The sequence below is a fragment of the Citrus clementina genome, unplaced genomic scaffold (assembly GCF_000493195.1).
Source record: "Citrus clementina cultivar Clemenules unplaced genomic scaffold, Citrus_clementina_v1.0 scaffold_7, whole genome shotgun sequence".
NCBI classification, from domain to species: Eukaryota; Viridiplantae; Streptophyta; class Magnoliopsida; order Sapindales; family Rutaceae; genus Citrus; species Citrus x clementina.
The window spans coordinates 5,696,908-5,717,790 of record NW_006262075.1 but is presented as its reverse complement, the minus strand read 5'-3'; the positions used below and the strand labels follow the sequence as shown (position 1 = coordinate 5,717,790).

At 36.0% G+C, this 20,883-nt stretch overlaps 5 protein-coding genes across 11 annotated transcripts in view; 2 read left to right on the top strand and 3 right to left on the bottom strand.

Annotated features, from left to right (window-relative positions):
- Positions 1–918, bottom strand: LOC112096770 (protein BPS1, chloroplastic-like). Its single transcript, XM_024180444.1, has one exon. It carries the CDS (start codon positions 916–918, stop codon positions 1–3), a length of 918 nt encoding a protein of 305 aa, XP_024036212.1.
- A 2,145-nt stretch (positions 919–3,063) lies between these two features.
- On the top strand, positions 3,064–4,669 carry LOC18036750 (probable carboxylesterase 18). The gene has a single exon (XM_006426321.2). It carries the CDS (start codon positions 3,495–3,497, stop codon positions 4,488–4,490), a length of 996 nt encoding a protein of 331 aa, XP_006426384.1. The 5' UTR covers positions 3,064–3,494; the 3' UTR covers positions 4,491–4,669.
- Positions 4,670–6,431: 1,762 nt separating this feature from the next.
- LOC18036067 (long chain base biosynthesis protein 1) lies at positions 6,432–14,827 on the bottom strand. 7 transcript variants are annotated; one of them, XR_002904615.1, is made up of 15 exons: positions 14,539–14,825; positions 13,961–14,179; positions 13,767–13,861; positions 12,699–12,790; positions 12,105–12,198; positions 11,940–12,012; positions 11,696–11,828; positions 10,881–11,055; positions 10,628–10,768; positions 10,459–10,554; positions 9,806–9,947; positions 8,897–9,024; positions 8,528–8,797; positions 6,828–6,980; positions 6,432–6,685 (listed from the first exon to the last, which is right to left on the bottom strand). XR_002904615.1 is itself a non-coding variant. In XM_024180591.1 (13 exons), the coding sequence occupies exons 2-13, from the start codon at positions 14,064–14,066 to the stop codon at positions 8,621–8,623; spliced, it is 1,452 nt and encodes a 483-aa protein (XP_024036359.1). In that variant the 5' UTR covers positions 14,067–14,196; positions 14,539–14,825; the 3' UTR covers positions 8,093–8,620. The 7 variants fall into 7 exon arrangements, 2 of the variants coding, with proteins under 2 accessions (XP_024036359.1, XP_006426383.1); XR_002904614.1 differs by having other exon boundaries at positions 6,432–6,719; positions 6,828–6,977; XR_002904613.1 differs by having other exon boundaries at positions 6,828–6,977.
- Positions 14,828–15,177: 350 nt separating this feature from the next.
- LOC18035944 lies at positions 15,178–18,467 on the top strand. The gene is made up of 5 exons (XM_006426315.2): positions 15,178–15,460; positions 15,890–16,786; positions 17,377–17,786; positions 17,984–18,053; positions 18,143–18,467. The coding sequence occupies exons 2-5, from the start codon at positions 16,044–16,046 to the stop codon at positions 18,204–18,206; spliced, it is 1,287 nt and encodes a 428-aa protein (XP_006426378.1). The 5' UTR covers positions 15,178–15,460; positions 15,890–16,043; the 3' UTR covers positions 18,207–18,467.
- Positions 18,468–19,028: 561 nt separating this feature from the next.
- The window catches only part of LOC18035943 (DNA (cytosine-5)-methyltransferase 1), a 9,774-nt gene continuing 7,919 nt past the window's right edge, over positions 19,029–20,883 (bottom strand). The window contains exons 8-13 of the mRNA XM_006426310.2: positions 20,796–20,882; positions 20,512–20,709; positions 20,107–20,385; positions 19,837–19,998; positions 19,533–19,751; positions 19,029–19,372 (exon numbers count right to left, since the gene is read on the bottom strand). Of these exons, the coding sequence (XP_006426373.2) occupies positions 19,235–19,372; positions 19,533–19,751; positions 19,837–19,998; positions 20,107–20,385; positions 20,512–20,709; positions 20,796–20,882 (1,083 nt within the window). The 3' untranslated portion in view covers positions 19,029–19,234. The remainder of the gene's footprint in view (positions 19,373–19,532; positions 19,752–19,836; positions 19,999–20,106; positions 20,386–20,511; positions 20,710–20,795; position 20,883) is intronic.

Below are 20,883 nucleotides of genomic sequence, written 5' to 3'. Positions count from 1 at the left end.
TTAGATCTGAGGCAATATTCCTAACAAAGCCATTCTAACAGATATCAAACTTCTGTACAACTCCTTGACACTTTCTTCTAGTGGTCTAATCCCTTCTTCCATTTTCCCACAACTTCTTTTCATTTCCTCAACATCAACTCTAAGCTGATGATCATTCTGCTTTCTGTGCTTCATTTGATCCCGCAAGCCCTTACTAACCTTTACCAGTTGCTGCACCTCAAATAGTCCAATGATTGAGCTAGTTTTTCCTTGCTCTTTCACTCCATTCTGGAGTTGCTGTAATGAACAAGACCATGAAGTCTTTTGTGACTGAGGTTGCATTAACGGCAACAACCCACGTTTTGATTTGAATGACAGAGCATTTTCAAGAATTGCACACACTGTGGACGTTAAGGCCATCGACCCACTCAACATTTCTCCCAATCTTGAATCTTGCATTTGGCGTAGGATTTTCTTTAATCCAGAGCTACAGTTGGCCATTTCCTTGCCTCTTCTTTCCATGACTCGACATGAATCTAAAGCTCCTCCTATTCTGGCTAATGTAGCCGGATGAAGCTCAGCACTGCCCTCGAGCAAATGTGAAACTACTCTTAATGATTCTACGTAGTTATGAACTATCTCTATTCTCTCCGTTAACTCATTGCACGCATCCAGCATTCTGATATTGGAATCAAGATACTGATCGATGATTTTTCTATCTGAATCTTGAAGCGGGCCATGGTTTGCAAGAGAAGCTAAGGTTATTTGTTGAGCAGTGGTTGAAGCTTTAAGGGCTTGTAAGATCCATGTGTAATGAGACTCATTAGAGGAAGCAGATGATGATAATTGTAGGGCATCGAGCTCTGCTGTGAGTTGCCGGTCAAATGAGCTTCTGATCGGCAAAGGGACGACTGCCGAAGAAGCTGCCGATAACCTCATCGGAATCCCAAAGGACAAGCTTCTAAGGATTGATGATGATGATGATGATGAGTACTTCATTTTTCCTTCTTTCTTTTAGTTTGGAGCTTGATTGATTGTATTGAGCAAGAAGCAAAAGCTAGGGTTCCCTTAATATATAATAGACGACAGGAGCTTGATGGGTGGTGATTATTTAAATAATTTAATAATAAAACTAAAGACTGCCAAACGTCGAATGAATTGCATGCATAACACGCAGCCAACACGTGTCAAAAAGACAGTAGCAAGTAGTAAAGCACAAATATAAACAAAGGCTCTAAAATTGTGATTGGTATCCGTTTTTGGGGAGAAACAAAAAGAGCAAGTTAGGTCTAAGTTATGCCCTTGATGGCTTGATTCCTTTAAAGTGGGGTACCAAGTGATTGATTTGAGATTCACAAAATTATTGGGATGATGATGATAATTGATTATTGTGAGCTGTCTTATTAGTATCGTGGTCCGTCAAGAGACTGCCACGTACTCATATAAGGTATGTTTTCCTAAGATATCAGCAAATATTTTCAGCAACGAAAACATCACAAATAGAATAATTTAACGTTGAAGAGGGTCAGGCTACAGTACAACTGTGATACCGTGCCACAGTTGCACCAGTCGTTGGATCCATTTAAATAAATGAGGTCCACTTAAATAAATGGAAATCTAACGGGTACAATTTTATCCCGTTGAAGAATGCTGGTATGTAACAAACTAACATTGAGTAATTATTTAAAGAAATAATAAACAAAAAACCAAGAGTTGATGTGTGTGGATTTGGTTAAGCCAATTTGCCCTTTCTTTGGGACTATAGATCGATCGATCCAAAACACAATATATTACATATATATGTCATATGAGTGGTGTGACTTTTAAAAGGGTGAGTCCTAGGAAATTGAAATGGAAAGATCTTCAAAAGATTTTTTTTTTTATTTTTTTATATTTCAATTACAAATGCAATTGCAAGCATTTCAGATATGATTGTCCATCCACATGACCTGCGTTCCTTATGTTAGTCTCTTTGTTTGCCACGTTCAGATCTCTGCAGGTTTCTTTCATTTACTACTAATTTTCTATTTGCCGAAACCATTATATGTTTCCGTTCAAATCAAAGCTTCATCTCTATGCTTTCGCTAGCTAATCGCAGCTTTAATCTTCCTTTTCAATTTTTTAACCATGTCTTTTGAGAGTAGTGCGATACGTATAAAAAAAAATAACATAGATAGTTGTCAATTCTATATTTTTTTATGATTTAGCATATAATTGTGACACAATATACAAATTGGATATGGGGTTTTTGGTAGTGGGTAAGCAAAAAGCTAAGCGTCAATCTATTTATTATAAGATTGTGTTGATAAAAGTTGCTTTTCAAAAAGAGAGAGGTTGTTCGTAGAGCAGATGGATAGTGATTAATCTTCAAACAATAATGGAGGCGCATGTAATAAATTTATTTATAGGAATGGAGGGGCGTTACAAGCAAATACAAATGACCAAGAAGGCTGCATATGATTATGATTAGACGATAATCTATGTTTTAATATATTTAATAATACATAAATGTATAGTACAATTATTGATCGACGGATACACTGCTCCAAGCCCGTACAACAAATTGTACATAATAATTGATCCCCTATTATTAGAGACGAATGCGTGAATGTATACTAAACAATTTCGCCGAATAAAGGCAAATTTGCCAGACAACTTTAGATTTACTTTCGATACTCGAATCAATTCCAGGCTGAAAGTAACTGAACCAGTTTCGGTTCTTGCAATCTGTTCGTTTGTTTTTTCAGCTGCTTTTTAGTTTTTTCGCCCCGTGAGGAAAAAGGGCAGGAAAGTTGATACGTTTGTTTTTCTAAGAACTTGTTGGGCTTCTACAAGAACCTTCTTTTTTTTTTTCTCGAGAAATTAATTTTCAGCAAATCAGTACAAATTTTTTACTGAGTTCATAGTATTTTTGTCAAAACAAAAATTCATTTTCTAAATTTTTTTCTAAACTTTTTTCTCTTAAATAATAATGATAATAATAATTAGTCTTTTGTTTATACGTTAAATATAAATTATATTTTCGTTAATATCATTTGCCTATTGTAAGATTGGTAAAGGCTCAACGGAGATTGGAGTGGGTTCTTGGAAATGCAACAGAATTTGTAAAGGCATTTGAAGTTGAACATTGAAATTGACACGAGAAATGAAAAACAACACGAAGGCAAGTTGACAATCCAGCATGTAGCTCATATCATCCTAGAAGACCTAGAGCATCAACTGTGTGGCAGCGAAAGGTAGTTGGGATGTGGCAACCAACAAGCAGCTGTTTGTAAAAGAAATGGCCAATCAATGTCGCCTGCCCCCCATTTGTCAAAAGTAGGTTTCAGTTCAGAGTAAATTGATTACGTAGCTGACTCCAACCCCCACAAGTAACATTTTCGTCTTTCTTTCTTTCTTTCATTTTGGCTTATACCACCAGAACAACTGCACTATTATTAGATTCTTAGAAATAGAAGAACAAATCCCCCCCCCCATTTATTTTAACCATCATCATCATCTGCTTCCCTCCGAGAATGGGAACCACCAGTCCCGCAAAACCGGCTATCCCATGGACAACCAGACTTGCTCTGACCTTCGTCTCCGCCATCGGCGACTCCGGCCGTCGCCCTGACGGCACCATCAACCGTCGTCTCATGAACTTCCTGGACGTCAAGAGCCGTCCTAATCCCAACCCCGTCAACTCCGTTTCCACATCTGACGTCACCGTCGACCCCTCCCGCCCACTCTGGTTCCGTCTCTTCACCCCCACCGATTCCACCCCTTCCCTTCCCGTCCTCATTTTCTTCCACGGAGGTGGCTTCACTTACCTCAGCGCCGCTTCCAAATCCTACGACGCCGTTTGCCGTCGTTTCGCCCGCAAATTCCCCGCTTTTGTCGTGTCCGTAAACTACCGTCTCTGTCCCGAACATCGTTACCCTTCACAATACGACGACGGGTTCGACGTTCTGAGATTCCTCGACGACCATCGCGATTCCGTGTTACCACCCAATGCCGACTTGTCTAGGTGCTTCTTAGCGGGCGACAGTGCGGGTGCCAACTTGGCCCACCACGTGGCACTTCGGGCTTCTGGGTCTCCATTTCGGTTCGTCAAACTTCTGGGGTTGGTTTCGATCCAACCCTTCTTCGGCGGCGAGGAGAGAACCGAGTCGGAGATCCGATTATCCGGGTCGCCTTTGGTCTCCACGGCCCGAACCGACTGGATATGGAAGGCGTTTTTGCCAGACGGGTCAAATCGAGACCACGAAGCATCGAACGTGAGTGGGCCCAACGCGGTGGATGTTTCGGGCTTGGAATATCCGGACACGGTTGTGGTGGTGGGGGGGTTCGACCCGTTGCAGGATTGGCAAAGAAGATATTACGAGTGGTTGAAAAAATCAGGAAAAGAAGCAACACTGATCGAGTATCCAAACATGATCCATGCGTTTTATGTTTTTCCGGAATTGCCCGAGGCTTCTCAGTTAATTTCACAAATTAAAGATTTTATATCCAAGAGGATATCTAAAATATAAGTGGTGTGTTTTACTTTTACATAATAAATCTCGTAATATTCGTAAATTACGGAGGAATGCCTTGGTGTCCGTCGGTATTGTGGAGAAGTATAAAATATTGTGCTATTTATATTGTGAGATGCGGTGTGCTTAATGAGATAATCTATGAATAAAAAGTACTTCATTAATAAAAATATTTTTCTTTTAAAACAAAGCATAGCTAATTGTTGTTTTTTGTAATCATGATAACAATGTTATTGGTATTTTGTAATCAAAAAATTATTAGGTCTAATTAATCGATATTATTTTTGTCACAGTGGATGATTTATTTTAGGGCGCTAGGTCTGATCACCAAATATTCAAAAATCAATCTTCTCTAGTTAATATGGGTGTGGTAGATTTATTTATTCAAATGTTAGTGAGAGCATAATCAAACGTTTGTGTAAGTGTACAAATAAAGGTGGTCTTGCATTTAATTGTTGTGAAAATTTTTAACTTATTTTATTTAAATCTGTAGACCATGTGCGAATACTTGTCGGCTATTGATTGGATTAAGAATACAGCCAATTGATTGGTTTGTGAGTTGACTCCCATGCGTATCTCTTTTGAGCAAAGAGATAACAAAGGATTTTACTACCTTACAGCCTCTCACAAGGGTGTGGGCTCAAATGAGACCCACAACTCAGTTTGTGAGAGGCGGAAATAACTTCTCCACTTCAACAACAGAGGGAAGAGTCCCAAAGTTCTTTAATTGGATTGTTAGGATTAGACTGTAGATGTGGCAAGGTGGCAGGCATAATCAATGGAGTCTGTGATACAGCGCTGCATCCCTGATCAATCAATGACGGTAATAAAGAGGGTCTTACTAACTTTCAATGAATGTAATTTATGGCTCATCAATCATCTTATTATTATTTTTTTCTTTTAATATTGACATACTAAATTATTATGCGGTGTATATTCATCTTTTAAAATACTGTTTAAATTTTTAAATCTGTTTTAATATTCGGTGTATTCTTTTATATTTCCTAAAAATCTTTATACTCACACATTGTGAGTGTAAAAATTCTTCCATTAAAATAAAAAATATATTAATCAATGTCATACTATTAATTTTTACATATTTTATAAGAATTGTATTTTCCTTAAGGTGTAATTTAGCAAAGCACTATAATGACATTAAAGATGCCGTATTCAAGGTGTCCCCTTTGCAATAACTTCCATTAATTTTTAATTTTGAAGTTGAATGTTTCGGTTGTAAGAGATTTTTTTTTTTTGTTTTCCCTTTAGATTTGATATTTTTGGATTGGCCTTCGATTATATTATATCAACCACGAATTACAACAAACTTTTAATGCACATGAATTCTCGATTGAATTTCAATTAAGATAATTTGAGGTAGGTCTCTTTCATGGAGTGAACAATAATGATATGTGCATACAAAATAGTATAAAAATAGCACATTACTATAAGATAAAATTTTATTATGTCTTTTTATGTTTTTCTGCTAATTTTTCTTTTACTATTTTCTGTATAAAAATGGTTAATTCTTTCTCATTTAAAATCTCATGCATTCTTGAATGATTTTTTTTAAGTAAAATGTGTTTAACCGAATGAAAAGAAGAAAAAAAAAGTTCCTCGTGTATATGTAAGTAAAACAAACAAAACTACTTTTTATCGGTGGACCACTTGCTCTCGCAAATATGAGAGCAACGGTTTGAATACTTAGGAATTTATTATTTCTCAATTAAAAATGATTAAGTGAAGTCAGTTGCATTCTTTCTCCTTTGTAAAATACTATGGAAGCAATATGGACATCTTTATTGAAAAAAAAGAACCTTTGTTTTTAAAAAAACTTTTTAAGATATTTTTATTTAAGGTTTATTAGATTACAGTCTGAATAACTTACAAAGTAAATGTTAAATTACATTTAAATATAATTTATATCACTCACATGTACAATGCGTGAACCCCACACCATACACTATTTATGTAAATGGATATAAATTACATTAAATATACTTTAGTGGCTCCCCAACTTACAATTCTTATAAAGCATGTAAAAGCTACTTATATGAAAGCTGGGTCCACATCCATGTTACATTCACTAGAAGTTACGTTACTTGTAAGGATTGGTTTGAAAGCGCGGTCCACCTCCAAATCTTCAACTTCCATTTCGCTGATTAATGTATCCATTATTAATTAATCACTCCTCACTTGATAAACAACATCACCCATCAGAAACAATAGCTACAAATTAAGCCCAAAAAAAAAAAAAAAAAGAAGCCCAAATAAAGAAACAAAAGCAATAGCAAAACGTATAAACAACAGAAAAAAAAAGTTCAAAAAACCACTCACATTGGTGATCGAGCATGATCCACAGCAAACCAGCATAAAAATTTTCACCAACTCGGATTGGTAGACGATGGGATTAAATAACATCTCTATTCCTTTTGATTTTCTAATCATCATCGTCGTGATCATCATCATGGTGAAAGTTAAAGTGCTCTGCTTCCAAATGAGTATGACATTAGTTTGAGTTCAAAAGATTATATGATGCTTCATATTCATCTTGGAAGCAGAATACTATGCCCTTCATTATCTTTAAATTCATCAAAGAAATTACAAGTGTTGTACTGCAGTTATAGTCACGATATCCTTTCCATGCATTTGTTTAAAGTTGCTCTGTACCGTAGACGGATTTCTGCATAGTTTTTTTTTTTTCCGAATTTTATTGTGAGCTAGAATTAATTTCAGTACACTGTATTGGAACTGATTTTCTGTGAAAAGTTAATTAAGGTGTTGTTTTTTAAGCTTAATTTTATAGCTAGATTCTGATTACTACATAGTGTGATATAACTTTTTTTTATATGTATATTACAATCGAAATTTACTGATATTTATTAAAAAAAATCTATCATGATTATTTTACATTAAGTCTATTATGATGCAGCTCAATATTCTATTTTATCCAAACTCAAATGAGTTGAATCCATATACTCTAAGAGCGTAGGCGTTGCCAATAGGTTATGAGACCATTGGCATAACCATTACAAGCTTGAAAAATTCATATACACATATTTCATGGCGCTCACAAATGGCGTAATATATCCTGGAAACAACATATATTTAAGATAGAGTAATACTATTTACACGTGAAATGACGCATAATATTACACGTGACCACTGAAAACAACAAACGTTTAAAAGAAATAAATTCATTCATTTAATTAATTTTATCTTTACAAGCAAGTATTCTTATTTTATTTGTCATGCACAACACCTTACGCAAATAACATTTTCCTACAAAATATCAGAGGTCTCCCGCCCATGTACAACTCAGCAAATTATTTATTGGTCTTAAAAACACAAGGAATCGGATTCACAATTATTCACAAGAAAGGAATCCTATATAACATGGAACTGCTAGTTCATGATCCACTACGTGTGATTTTGCAAATGGCTGGCAGCCAGCTTAAAGCTAATAAGTTTAGTTCTCTTAAATTAATTGGATTACTTGAGAACATTTGGACACTTCCAGAAAATTCTATTCATTTTATTTTTAATGGGGTATATCAGATATTCAGATTAGATCATTGTACGGTTGTTAGATAGCAGAAGAGTTTAGGTAAATCTAGGCATACACAATTTGATATCAGTTCTTATACATTCAAAACTTTATGAGGCTAAAGTTGTAGATAATTTCATGCTCAGTTTTAATTAGTCATCAAAACCATTACTGTTTGTCTAAAGCCATGCTAAAAGCTTTGCAGCAACTGCAGACTTACCCCCACCCACCCCAAAAAAAAAAGAAGAAAAAACAAAATCAAAGGTAACTGCAATTATTAATACCGTAAAGTAAACAATCTACCCTAAAGTAAACCATCTATCTCTCTATTGTTAACTAACAAAAGTCAGCAAATTCTGTCGTTCTGAAAAGCTTCGAGCTAAGTTGAACATGCTCCATGCTGGGAAGCAGCACGAAGAAAAACACAATTAAAAATGAATACAATGAATGACACACAATTATCAACAACTGCAGCCCTTTGGGAGCATACCTGAATAACAAAATTGTTTGACAGATGAATGCCAATTCAGAAACATATCCGATGCAATGGAACTGGTGCAGTATGAGATGCTGTGTGAATAACTCAATTACGGTCCCTCAGCACCACTGCAGAAATTCTCTTCAAAGATTCACAAGCTTTCACCAGGTCAGCTTCTGAATGGGCAGCAGAAACAAATAATCTAATTCCCACAGGCAGACGACATTTATCGAGCATTGATCTTTTCGAAGTGACAACAAATACACCGTCTTCCTTCAAAGCCTGCAAATGTAAAAGCAAAAGAAAACCGAATCAACACAGATATTGACTAAACAAATAACAAATAAAGATTCAAGTATGACGCCAAAGAACAATGCTTACCCAATCAGCAATATCCTCAAGCAGCTGTAGATCATTTTTCATTGAACCTGTTGACTTTTCTAGGATGAGAAAAACAATGGGTGATTCTGGGTTACTCGCAATTGAGAGCCCATGAATATCCGATAAGCCTGCGGTGGCCCAATACAAAAAGTCAAGGATAACTCCAAATTCAGTTCTTAGGTACACCACCAGAATCATTCAATTGCCAAGAATCATTCAATTTCCATGCTACCAATAAAAAAGATTTGATTGTTGTGAAGGCATGCTCTATCATGACAGGGTGGGGTAGCAGAAGCAAATTGATAGGGTAGAAAAACACTAAATATCGTTCTAACACCAGACCAAGCCAACCAGACTAGGTTACACTCTAATCGAAGTGTGATTAGATCTCGTTCTAATCCAAACAACTCAATCAGATTTTGACAACGTTTAAAAGTGAGATTAGATGACGTTATAATCTAAACGACTCTACAAGAGAGATTTTGATAAATAATCCCAAAGGAATTATGAAGAGGGGTTTTATTGAATAATTGAAGTTGAAATTATGAGAACAATAATAAGACCTTTCTATTTATAATAGAATAAACCTACTTCCATAAGTTAACTTAGTAGAGAAACTAAATCGCAATTATAATGGAAATAAAATACTAAAACACATACCATAACTGATTTTAATTAAAAGAGAAAATATCGAAAGATCTAAAATAACAAAATTCTATAATCCAAAATAACGTCTTACATCATATCAAGCACTAATTCTTAAAAGCCATCACAATGTTATATATGAAAATGCAAACAACCTTTATGAATGCTTACACCAATATATAACCAAAAAAGTAAAAAAAAAAATTTTTTGGGATCAGAACATGAAGCAAGTTTATGATGGTAAAAAGTGATTTAGAAACCTACCTGTCCGCAATATGGCAGTGTTTATCTTCAGTTTTGTTATCAAATCAGGATTTTCTTCAAGGACATCAATAGCAGTAATTGCAGCACTCGCAAGGTATGGGGGCAAAGAAGCAGAAAAAACATATCCAGAACTGCTCAATCGCTGCCAGTAATTAGCATTTGTAAATTAATAAAGATATAAACATTTGCCAAAATTTCCGTGTTCATCTTAATAGTTCAGAACTTTTCAGTATTGTTTCACAACCTTCTTTATCTTTCATTTTTGTTTGTTTTTCTTTTGGGTGAAATGAAAAGAGAATCAATTTGCATTTGAAGGATCAGAGGATGCACCTAGACCTAGTAGTGTATCTTGATTCTTGATAGTAGTTGTTGGAGAATGAAAAGAATGAAAGTAAGTCAAGTGCTATTAATCTTGAGAAATAGAGTAGAAATATGTTTTCACAAATCTCATTTTCCAAAAACGCATAAAACAACCGCAAGTTGGTGCTGCTAACTTTGACTGAATTTAATCTCATTCAATTCATATTTTTCAAATGCAGCACCGAATGCATTTAATATGTTTATGACTTGTTGCAATATTGGAAACGTTTTCAGAAACAATATTAAACTGCAACTCAAATCTAGATGGTTTTCATAAAGCATAATTTACATACTTGGTGATCAACAACTCGAGCACTACCCGTGCAGAATCCCCCCTCAGTGGCCAATGCATGTCCCATAGCAGCAGTTACAATATCTATCTTGTCAACCTACAAGGCCATACCACCATAAGTCACAGAGATTAAAACAAAAATAATAGCATAATAAATCTTCAGAACATACCGGAACTCCACAATGCTCAGTAAGGCCTCTGCCAGAACGACCAAGTACACCAAATGAGTTACTCTCATCCAGAAAAACACGGAACCGGTATTTCTCCTTCAATCTGATTAACTCATCCAACGGCGCTATTTGCCCAGAATTCTACAAATTTTAGCATAAAAATTTTTATTATTTCTTATCTCACTCTAGCATTTCAAATTACATTTAAACATCAAGGACATAAGTAGCAAATGTAGCATTTCACAAGGGATACCTGATACACGGCCTCAACCACAATGTAGCGTCGTAGTTTCTTAGCCCGCTTGTTATCAGCAGTGACCCTCTCCAAAGTATTTCGTAAAGAATCCATGTCATTGTGCTTGAAGTAGACAACTGTACTTCTAGAGAGATAAAGGCCATTTTGAATTCCCCAATGCACTCCCTCATCACTGGAAGAAGAAAACAAGAACAACTTCTATTTAGAAAACTAATTAAGAAGCAAAAGCTCCAATCCTGAGCCAATATAAGGAAGCTACCAAGTAATTAATGAAAAGAGTACCATCAAATATTAGAAAATAGGGGAAACAAGAAACATTGTGGCTTAAAGTATTGCTCTTATAACCATGTAAATCATTCCTTTAAAGCATCTGATTAGTTATAACTCAAATTAATCCCATATGGTTCAAAATTTCCAATCGCCAATACAGCTGTTTCTCCATTTAATATTGTCAAAGAGGTTATTAGGCAATATCATGAAAGAGCAAGATCAACGCCAATGTCATAAATTGGCATCTCTAGATGTAATCATATATTAGTAAGGACAGTGAAATGTCATTTAGCAAGGGAAAATTCTAAATTGAACAAAAATTATATTAGGTCAACAAATTGAGGCCACAGCAATGACACACACAGAAAGGAGAAATAATTACATTTCCACTTACTACCGTTAGAAATACTGATCATCTTACAATAACTGATTTAAATCATAATGCAAACTCTAAATTTACTCTCTCTTTGGGGGGGGGGGGGGGTGGGGAAGAGAGAGAGAGAGAGCACTGAAAGTTTAACTTACAAGACTCCAATACTTACGCAACAATGAGATCTCCTTTTTTGCAGAAACAGGGAATTGCACTGAACATGGTGGAAAGTCCATAAGAATAGAGGATTGAATCAGGAGTTCCAAGAAACTTAGCAATTCTGGCCTCACAATCAAGGTGAACATCTGAACAAAGAAACTTGTAAAAATGTGCATCATGCCCATATAGTTAAAAAAAAAAACAAAAGTAACTTCAGTTTAGTCCATTTTGAAAGTAGTTGCAAAGCTCAGTCTGACCTATTGTTCCATAGAAGCCACGAGGTCCACAAGAGCCGACACCATATTTCTCCAATGCAGAGGTACATGACTCCTAAGGTAGAATATTTTTATGACTGATCTATCCAACAAAATCTATTATCATGGGGAAAAAATTAATTTGACAATGAAAACAGTCTTTCTTACAAGTAATTTCTCATGTCCTATCAATCCAAGATAATTTGCTGAAGCAAAATTCACAACTTCTTTTCCACTAATTATTGTATGCGGCCCTGCAGCACTGCATAAAAAGCAACTCATCAGCCAGGCTATCTTTCAGAATACTATTTGACTACTGTGTGGTCAGGGCATAATATTTAATGTGTATAAAATTTTAAGTTGCATGACTCTGGACAATAAGTGACTAGAAAGAATTTATAATCTCAATATGACAATTTCCTGCAAGTATCTTATAAAACAAACATTTTACACAAAAGAAAAATTATTTTTACAAACACCGAGATCAAATTTATTTAAGAAAAGGTAATGCGAATAACATTGGTTTTGTAAATTACACTTTAATTCATATGATATTTGCAGTAATGACAATGAAAGAAACTCAACTGATGTAAAGAGAGCAGGAAAAAAAAGGAACATAAAATTAATAATAAGAAGATAGACGGTATTCACTGAATCCAAGATGGCAGGCCAGAAAATAATATATAATATAAAAGTACAAGAAATATAATTTTTCAAGAGTCAAATAGAATTCTACCATAAAAAAAAACTTTCTTTTTTCACCTTTCCAGCACTGGAGGCTCACATTGCATCTCTTCTATAATCGGTGGAATAAGGGATTCTGGAACCCACTCATCACATAGCTCATCTATTTCCTACGGTCATCATGCAAAATATTTAAGCAATGTTCGTAAGATGCAAGATAACCAACACCAAAATAGGTGGTATTACCAAAAGACTTTTTTTTTATAGGATATTAAATCAAAAGATTTAGTACAAATTAAAATCTAAAAATACACCATACAACACTATGTCCATAACTTAGCCTTGATAAATATAGCTCAAATGAGAGATAATAAATATAATGGCAAATTGAATATACATGCATAAACAGATGAACCTCATAAAGGAAGAAATACATTTAATCACATACGTTAGATGGAGAAATTCTTGATAATGTCATGATGCTTAACAGATAACAACACAGGACAAAGATTTTATACTTTCAGAAAAGTTTGAATTTAATTTATATCCTAGCAAGAAATTTATCAAAAATCACATATTTTCAGTTTTTCGCAACATTTTCAGGAAATTCTGACTAAATCTTTTAGAATTTCAAATCAGACAGAGTTGCAATTGCATTGGTATATGTTTCATTCAGCAGCAGAGAGAAATGAAATCAACTTAAGCAGGCCTAGGTCAAAATACTCAGCATTCTCCATATAAAACAGCAAAACAGACCTGGTCTTGGCAGCTAGAGATGGTGATGTGTGTAACCATACAACGTCAAGAACATTATCCAAAGACCACACTTGCAGAAAAGCCCATGGAAAAAATTATAAATTGACTACAGTCACCAACCTCCCTTCTTGATAAATCCAATATAAAGGATATACTTAAAAATGAATACAAGACAGATTTGCCAGTAACTTGTTACTATTATTGCTTCTTTTAACAAACTTGTAGAATAAGAATCCACCTAATAAATATTAAGCTTGCTATCATAACAGAAGTGCCTATCACCCTTACCATTAGTAATATTCTTAACTGAAAGAAGAAACCCAAATGCTTCATTTTTACAGGAATTGAACAAATGAAATATAGAGTTGATAATAAAACTGCAGCACAAACCTTCTTTGTCAGCGGTCGCTTAGGAGGCTTGTAACTCTTTTGAGAAAGTAGGAAAAGGATGACCACCAGAAGAAGAACTTCCACGAATAAATGACCTGAATCATCAGATTGCAAAGACATCTAAGTAAATCAAACAATGTCCAGCTGTTAAACAGACAAGAATACTAGCAGGTATATTGGATTTTGAAGCCTACCGCTGATGTGCACTCCAAAAACAACCGCTCCGGCAGAAGGAGAATCTAAGGCCAATTTCACCCGATTTAGCATAGTATTAACGAAGTTCAAAATGAAAGATGCCATTCTACTCAGTATCGCAATTTGACAAGCAGAGAGGCTTCAACCATCAGTCAAGAAGAAATCAGTACACTGCCTCAGCTAATGTACAATCAATATTCGGCGCAGACACCTGCTCCCTGCAAGCATCTTGCTTCTTAATATCCACAATTAGCATCCAAAAGCATAATTAAACAGAAAGTAACATAACTAAGATTAAGTCAATGTAACAAGGTACACGTCGACTCGGATCCATTGAGAAAAATATATAAATTGAGAGAATTACGTGCAAATTTCAACACTTGCTAGTTCGATCCAGCATAAAGAAAAAAAATCAAATTTAATCAATTCAAGCAGCTGATTTCAAACTTGATCGACATTTGAACCGAATTCAGATGACGAAAAGCGTCATTTTAATACACCTAAATATAAAATTGAAGATTAATCAATAAATCGAGCTAGAAACGCATGTAAAATTTGATATGAGGGAGAGACGAACTTGCTTGATAAGAATTGCAAATCGGAGATGCTTAAACGATGACAGAGAGAGGAACCAGATTGGAACTCGAGCTCAATTGAGAAGATGTAAAATGCTTTGACTAGTTGAACAGAGTTGTCAAATTTGAGAGATCAATCAAGGGCGATGGCACTGACATATCACATTACCTGTTAACTTATGACGCCTAGGGCGATACGCGCATCTTCTCTCTCTGTCCCACAGATTCAGTTTCCTTTTATTTTTATTTTTTTATTTTATTTTTTTCCCAAACTCTGAACCTTCTGAACGTTCAAATACGGGATTACGTATCGAATCTCTTCATTGAATGATTGGCTTTTGAAAATTGCTGCCAAATCTTCTCAGCCGTCGGATTACCTACAAAAACATCCCGATCTTCCATTTTAAATTTCAATAATACCATTACCTGCGTCAAATTTATCCCCCTTTTTTTTACCGTCCTTAACGTTTCATTTTAGTCTCCGTTAATTTTCTTTTAGTCAATATTTTATCAAAGTCCGCACTTACCGATTTTCCAATTTTACCCCGAACCGTGTGATCCTTATTTTAATGGTTAAGGAGATTTTAGTCAATTCGGAAAGGCAGTTCGTCTGTTGTGATTTTCCTTTTTATACCCCCTCGAAGTCTTGGGTCGAGGAAACCACCACAGCAGAAAAATCTTGATCTGCGTTTCCGAAAGTCAACCAGCAGCAACGAAGAAAGAGTTTATGGATAAACAGAGATGCAGTGGTTCATCATCTGTCGTCCGAGCTGCTTTTCTTTCACAATACAAGCCGTTTGATTCTTATAAGTTTCTGTTGATCTCTTCTCAGCCGTTAGATCGACTCACGCCTTGGTTATTATTCCCTCCCAAATAACGCTGAAGAATCGTGTATAGTTTGTCTATCTCTCTCAGCAAATACAGGTGTTTTCCCTGTTGCTTTATTTTTATTTGTTTGTTTTTATTAATAATTCGTTTAGTATGAAATAAGCACGGTCTATTTGTTTTTTTTTTTTTTTTTTTTGGGTCCATGGAATTGTTGGCGATTTTCTATCGGTTCTTTTGTTAAACGAAAAGCCTTCGGCTTCGAGTATCTGCTATTTGTTAGATGAAAACTAAACCTACAATAGTCGTTAATACTCGTTATTTCGTATTACCAAATACGTTAGCATTTGTTTACAGCAATAACAGCTGTTATTGAAAGAGCAGCCTGTTTCTTACTTTCTTATGTAGTGTTATTGTATGTTTTTTTATCAACACTGTTGAATATCATTTCCGTTTCTTAATGGGAAAGCGGGGAAAAAATCAGCTTTTATTTCAAACTTATTTGTTTTAAAATCTGTTGTCTGTTAGGTCCCTTTGTAAGTTGTATCCTTGAGTTGTGGTATCCTCAAAACAAGACTGCAAGTTGAAGACTCCGTCTCAATCATAAGAAGGGGGCCAACGATCGCCATACAGCAGCGCATGACACAAGATTGGTATCGCTTCTAGCTCTTCATATGTGAAAATGTCATTAACAAGGGTGAAATCACCTGGCTGGGCTGCTTTTGATCTCAAGCAGCGGCAGAAACAAGGTCTTGCTCCTGAGACTGACAAGGACTCTTATCCGCCCATATCAAGCACTCTCACCTCTCTTCGTAACTGTGAAAATGTATCAAGAAATACTGATGTGTTAGTAAAGCCTTTCTCCTCTGTTCTTCGCCCCTCTGTGGAATTTCCAACTTTAACAGAGGAAAATGAGTGTGATTATAAAGGGAAGCATGGGCATAAGGCGATTGAGCAACACAGTCGTGATTTGGCCCTCAAGAAACTCAAAGCGCTTCACTCTTGGGCTGACAATAGCTTGATTGAAGATCTCATGGAAGCTGTTGATAACGACATCAAGCGGGCCTCAAATTTATTGGAAGGAATGGTTTCCAGCAGTGGCAGCGCTGAAGAGAATAAGGAAACAAAAATTGCAGAATCGAGTTCTACGATTGATGAGTCTCCATGTTACAGAAAGGGTGGTGAAATTTGTTTTTTAGAGAAGGCATTAGACCTTTCTAATTTAAGCACTACTACTGGGGACGGTGTTAACGACAACTTCATAGAATCAGTAGATGTACGTGCCTCCAGTGTGATAAATGTTTCTGATAAAGATGATGGTATGAAATCGATTATGGAACGGTTATCATCTCTACCTATTGAGCCCGAGTGGGAAGAGGATGATGTTTACTTGGTCCATCGAAAAGATGCAATGAAGATGATGAGGTATGCAGGCTAATGTAGGGTTGATGTGCTAGATAATAGATGTATATGCCAAACTTGGCTATGTTCTGGATGCAAGATCTAGGAAATGGTAAAATGTATAGCAAAACTCATTTTCTTTTTTCAATTGCCGTGGATGTTATATGTTCCTATGCAAGTTTTAAACTCAATGCAGCACGATGGAAACTCAGGCTCAATAACTTTGTGAAAATCTAAATCTTTTACGAATTTTATGATCTCAAGTTTCTGATATGAATCAAATTTTAATATTTTTTATTGCCTCTGATTATAAATGGCACGGCCAAGTGTTCGTGAGGAAGGTTCCACTTGTGTAAAAATGCACACAATCGCTGTGCACTCTTTTGACATTGAGTTGCATTGAGGCATGAATCACATTTATGTTTCTACATGCAATGTTCATCCCAAAATTTTTTAACACATTATTCTATATGGATATGTTTTCTTCTTCTTCTTTCTTTCCCTTTTTTCTTTGGGTTTCTTTGGTAACAGATTTAGTGGATTTCTTTGAAATTTAAGAGCGTTGAACTTCTAGATAAGTGATACTGAGGATTTTCACTTTTTACACTGTGCAGATCAGCATCTCAGCACTCCAAGGCAGCCAATAATGCCTATCTAAGAGGTGATCATTTTTCGGCCCAGCAGCACTCGCTGAAGGCACGGAAAGAATGGTTAATTGCTGAAAGGCTCAACTCCAAAGCTGCCAAAGAAATTCTAGGCATCAGGAACAGTGAAAATGACATGTGGAAGTTGGACTTACATGGTCTTCATGCAGCAGAAGCTGTTCAGGCCTTGCAAGAACGCCTGCAAAAAATTGAGATGCAGAGACCTATGAACTGTTCAGTATCTCCGAAGAAAGTTAAGTCAAAGAATGGGATGGTATGTACTGCATCACTTGAGTCTTTTGGTTGTATGGACATGGAGGTTGTGGATAAACAACGATCATCATTGAGGCAGATACAAAAATCATTGCAAGTTATTACAGGTACGTTTTTTCAAAAATCATTGCAAGTTATTATGGGTATGTTTTTTCATTTTATGAATGACAGATGCCTGTGGACAACAAACGTGCATGCTCTCCTGCTACTCTCTAAGTTGCTTTTGTTTGTCTTGCACTTGCTTTCAGCCTTTTACTCTTGTCTAGAGGACAGTTTCACTCATTTGCTTTATTTTCTCTTACAGGCATTGGTAATCATAGCCGGGGACAGGCTGCACTGCCAAAAGCAGTTAAAAATTTTCTCAGTGAAAGCCGGTGACCCCCTTTTCCCATTTCTCTCCTTCATATGTTTTATTAATTTTTTGATACACAGGTAGATACTGATTGCTTACCCCATATAACAGGTATCGTTTTGATGAGGCAAGGCCAGGAGTGATCACAGTTCGACCTAAATTTCGTCAGAGGTGAACATTTCGGCAAAAAATAAACTTTGGTGAAGATTCATAGCCTTGCATCATAAATTATTATGTACTTCATCATTTTAGTAGAGGGATTTATTCCAGACAGATGTTTCTGATTTCACAATTACTCTGTTTGATGACGCCTATGTACATTAGTACTAGTTGGAAGGGTCCTCATTGTTATCAGAAATATCAAATAATTAATTATCGGTTGGTGCAACATTCAGAATATAATTTCACTCATTAATACTATGGTGTCATTTTTTTTTTGGGCCATGTAGGTTATAACTGAGATTTTGTTTACTTGACTTTCATTTTTTTTTTCAATTAAAAAATGTAGCCCCATTGTTACCCTAATACGATCAAATAGTATATGACCGACATATTGTTCTGGTATCATTTCTCTATGAACTGGAAAATGCATTTTCAGATGCTCTTTTTTTTTTTTTTAATTTGTCTCTTGTAACCAGTGGATGAGGTAAAAATGTTGTTTTACCTTGTTAGTAGTTTAAATTTTTGTCTTAATTGAATATTAAAAAAAAAAGACGATGAATTCCTTTTAAAATGTTAACACGATTTAAAAAAAAAAAATGAAAAGTTGCAAATCTCAAGTGGATAATCAACAATTTTTTGTCAAAAGTTCTAATTTGAGTTCAACTTTGAATAAAATTTATTCAAATTCATGCACCCATATAATAGAGAAGCGATGGACCTGATTTTACCTGCTTAGAGCTTGGCTTGTGATTGGTTTGAATTGTGGGTAAGCATTTGTTTTACCGACCCTTAACTTCTTCAATTTGTTAGAATTCCCAAAGGAACACAAGATTGATAATCCAATACAGATTCGTGAATACAGTCTTAAAGAAATTGCAAATTCAATAGTTGGGCAACTAATTTCAGCCCAAAAATATGAAATGAATCGACAGACAATTTTCTTTCAGCGCTCTCAACAACTATAATGCTGACTATCACTCATTAACCCTTCTATACCTCATGTATGTGAATGGATGATACAGAAATAAGCCAAGTTTCCCGTTATGTAGACCTCTTACTTTCGACAGCCTCCTTGAGTTTTCTTCCCAGTGCAAATGCTAAAGTAGGTGGGACAGCATTCCCAATTTGACGGTGTTTGTGTTGAATGCTGCCATGAAACTGGTAGCTATCGGGGAAACCCTGCATTAACAGAAGAAAACAGGTGATACCCAGCTGCACCAAACTAGTTCTCTTAATCATGAAATCAGATTGTATCTTTGATTCTGAATCACTACCGGGAAATAGTCAAACTTAAATATGATGACAAGAAAGGAGTGAACTATGAAAGCTGAGAACTTACTTGGGATCTGGCGCATTCACGAACTGTCAGAATCCTGTCCTGGTCAGGGTGAAAGCACATACCCACCTTGCCCATGGGTTGAGGATCCGTAATGGAAGTGGGGAAGTTGCCTTCCCAATCAAGCCTTCCAAATAGCCCCTTCCATTGATTGTGTCGCTTGGCTGTGTTAGGCAGGCACCAAGGTATCAAATCTACCACTTGTCCAGTAGACAATTTAACCTGCATTTCATGAATATTAAAACAAGCATTTACAAGCCGAAGCTTAAACAGAAATATGCAAGAACCTAATTACTGCTGTTGGCACCTTTTCATCTGGAAGGTCATGCCAATCAGCACCTGGCCGCTTTGGAATCTTTTGACAACGAATGAGATTCAGCTCATTCATTTCTTTTGATATATGATCAGTCAAGACAGCCATATTCCCTCGAATTCGCTTTTGGAACCATGAGACAGGATCATTTTGATACTGTCAAACAAAATGTCAAAAATAAGATCCACATAGTTTCAAAAAACTTCTCGGTGTGCAAAACTACAAATGAATCCCCCCAAATAAATGTGTTTGAATCCTTCTTACCTCCATAATTGTCTTAGAAGCTCCATTACCTACTGCCGGCAAATCACCTATTGTATCTCTAACGGTCATTGCCCGGAAAGGAGCTCCATTTGCGGTACTCCGAACAGCAGAATACTGATAATTATCAGATAACATGATTTTCAACTCTGGGGCAGCAAATACGTGCATTGGTTCGGGCCATTCAGGGAGGGTATCATGTGGGGAGGCTGCCCATATGAATGCCCGTTTTCGTGACTGAGAAACTCCAAAGGCTCCAGCTTCCAAGATACCAAACCTCACCTAAATGCAAAGATAGCTAGCTAAGTTATCTGCATGCAAAATTCATAAATGCCATGCATGCTTCAATAAATATAACATATAAAAGTTAACAATCAATTCCCTCTTAAGCAGTAGGGCAACATGTACCTGATAACCCATTTCAAGTAGTGAAGCCAATGTTAGACGGAATGTTTGTCCTTTATTGAACGAGACAAAATTCCTGACATTCTCAAGGAGGAAGTACCTTGGCTGAAAGTAATCAGCAAAAGACAAGAATGCTAAGATCATCTCACACTGGACTTTACTCCAGGTGCTTTGGTTAAACCTATTCATACCAGAAAACCCCTGGGGAAAAAACAAACATTTGCTTTTAAGTCAAAAAGTTGCTCACGATATTGAATAGCAGAGGTAAGGTCCGAAATCCACATTACCTGGCATGGAGGACCACCATTAATGAAATCCACCTGCCCTGGTAAAGGCAGATTGTTAATTACATTCTCGTCTAGTGATGCAGCCAAT

What these genes read in the sequence shown, in the direction of transcription:
- LOC112096770 (XM_024180444.1), bottom strand. Translation starts at nt 918, where the DNA reads ATGAGGTTATCGGCAGCTTCTTCGGCAGTCGTCCCTTTGCCGATCAGA.
- LOC18036067 (XM_024180591.1), bottom strand. Translation starts at nt 14,066, where the DNA reads ATGGCATCTTTCATTTTGAACTTCGTTAATACTATGCTAAATCGGGTG. An exon ending in CTGAGCATTGTGGAGTTCCG is followed by an intron (nt 10,555 to 10,627) that starts GTATGTTCTGAA and finishes ATGGCCTTGTAG; the next exon opens with GTTGACAAGATAGATATTGT. An exon ending in TTGAGGATATTGCTGATTGG is followed by an intron (nt 8,798 to 8,896) that starts GTAAGCATTGTT and finishes TTACATTTGCAG; the next exon opens with GCTTTGAAGGAAGACGGTGT.
- LOC18035944 (XM_006426315.2), top strand. Translation starts at nt 16,044, where the DNA reads ATGTCATTAACAAGGGTGAAATCACCTGGCTGGGCTGCTTTTGATCTC. An exon ending in ATCATTGCAAGTTATTACAG is followed by an intron (nt 17,787 to 17,983) that starts GTACGTTTTTTC and finishes TTTCTCTTACAG; the next exon opens with GCATTGGTAATCATAGCCGG. An exon ending in AATTTTCTCAGTGAAAGCCG is followed by an intron (nt 18,054 to 18,142) that starts GTGACCCCCTTT and finishes CCCATATAACAG; the next exon opens with GTATCGTTTTGATGAGGCAA.
- LOC18036750 (XM_006426321.2), top strand. Translation starts at nt 3,495, where the DNA reads ATGGGAACCACCAGTCCCGCAAAACCGGCTATCCCATGGACAACCAGA.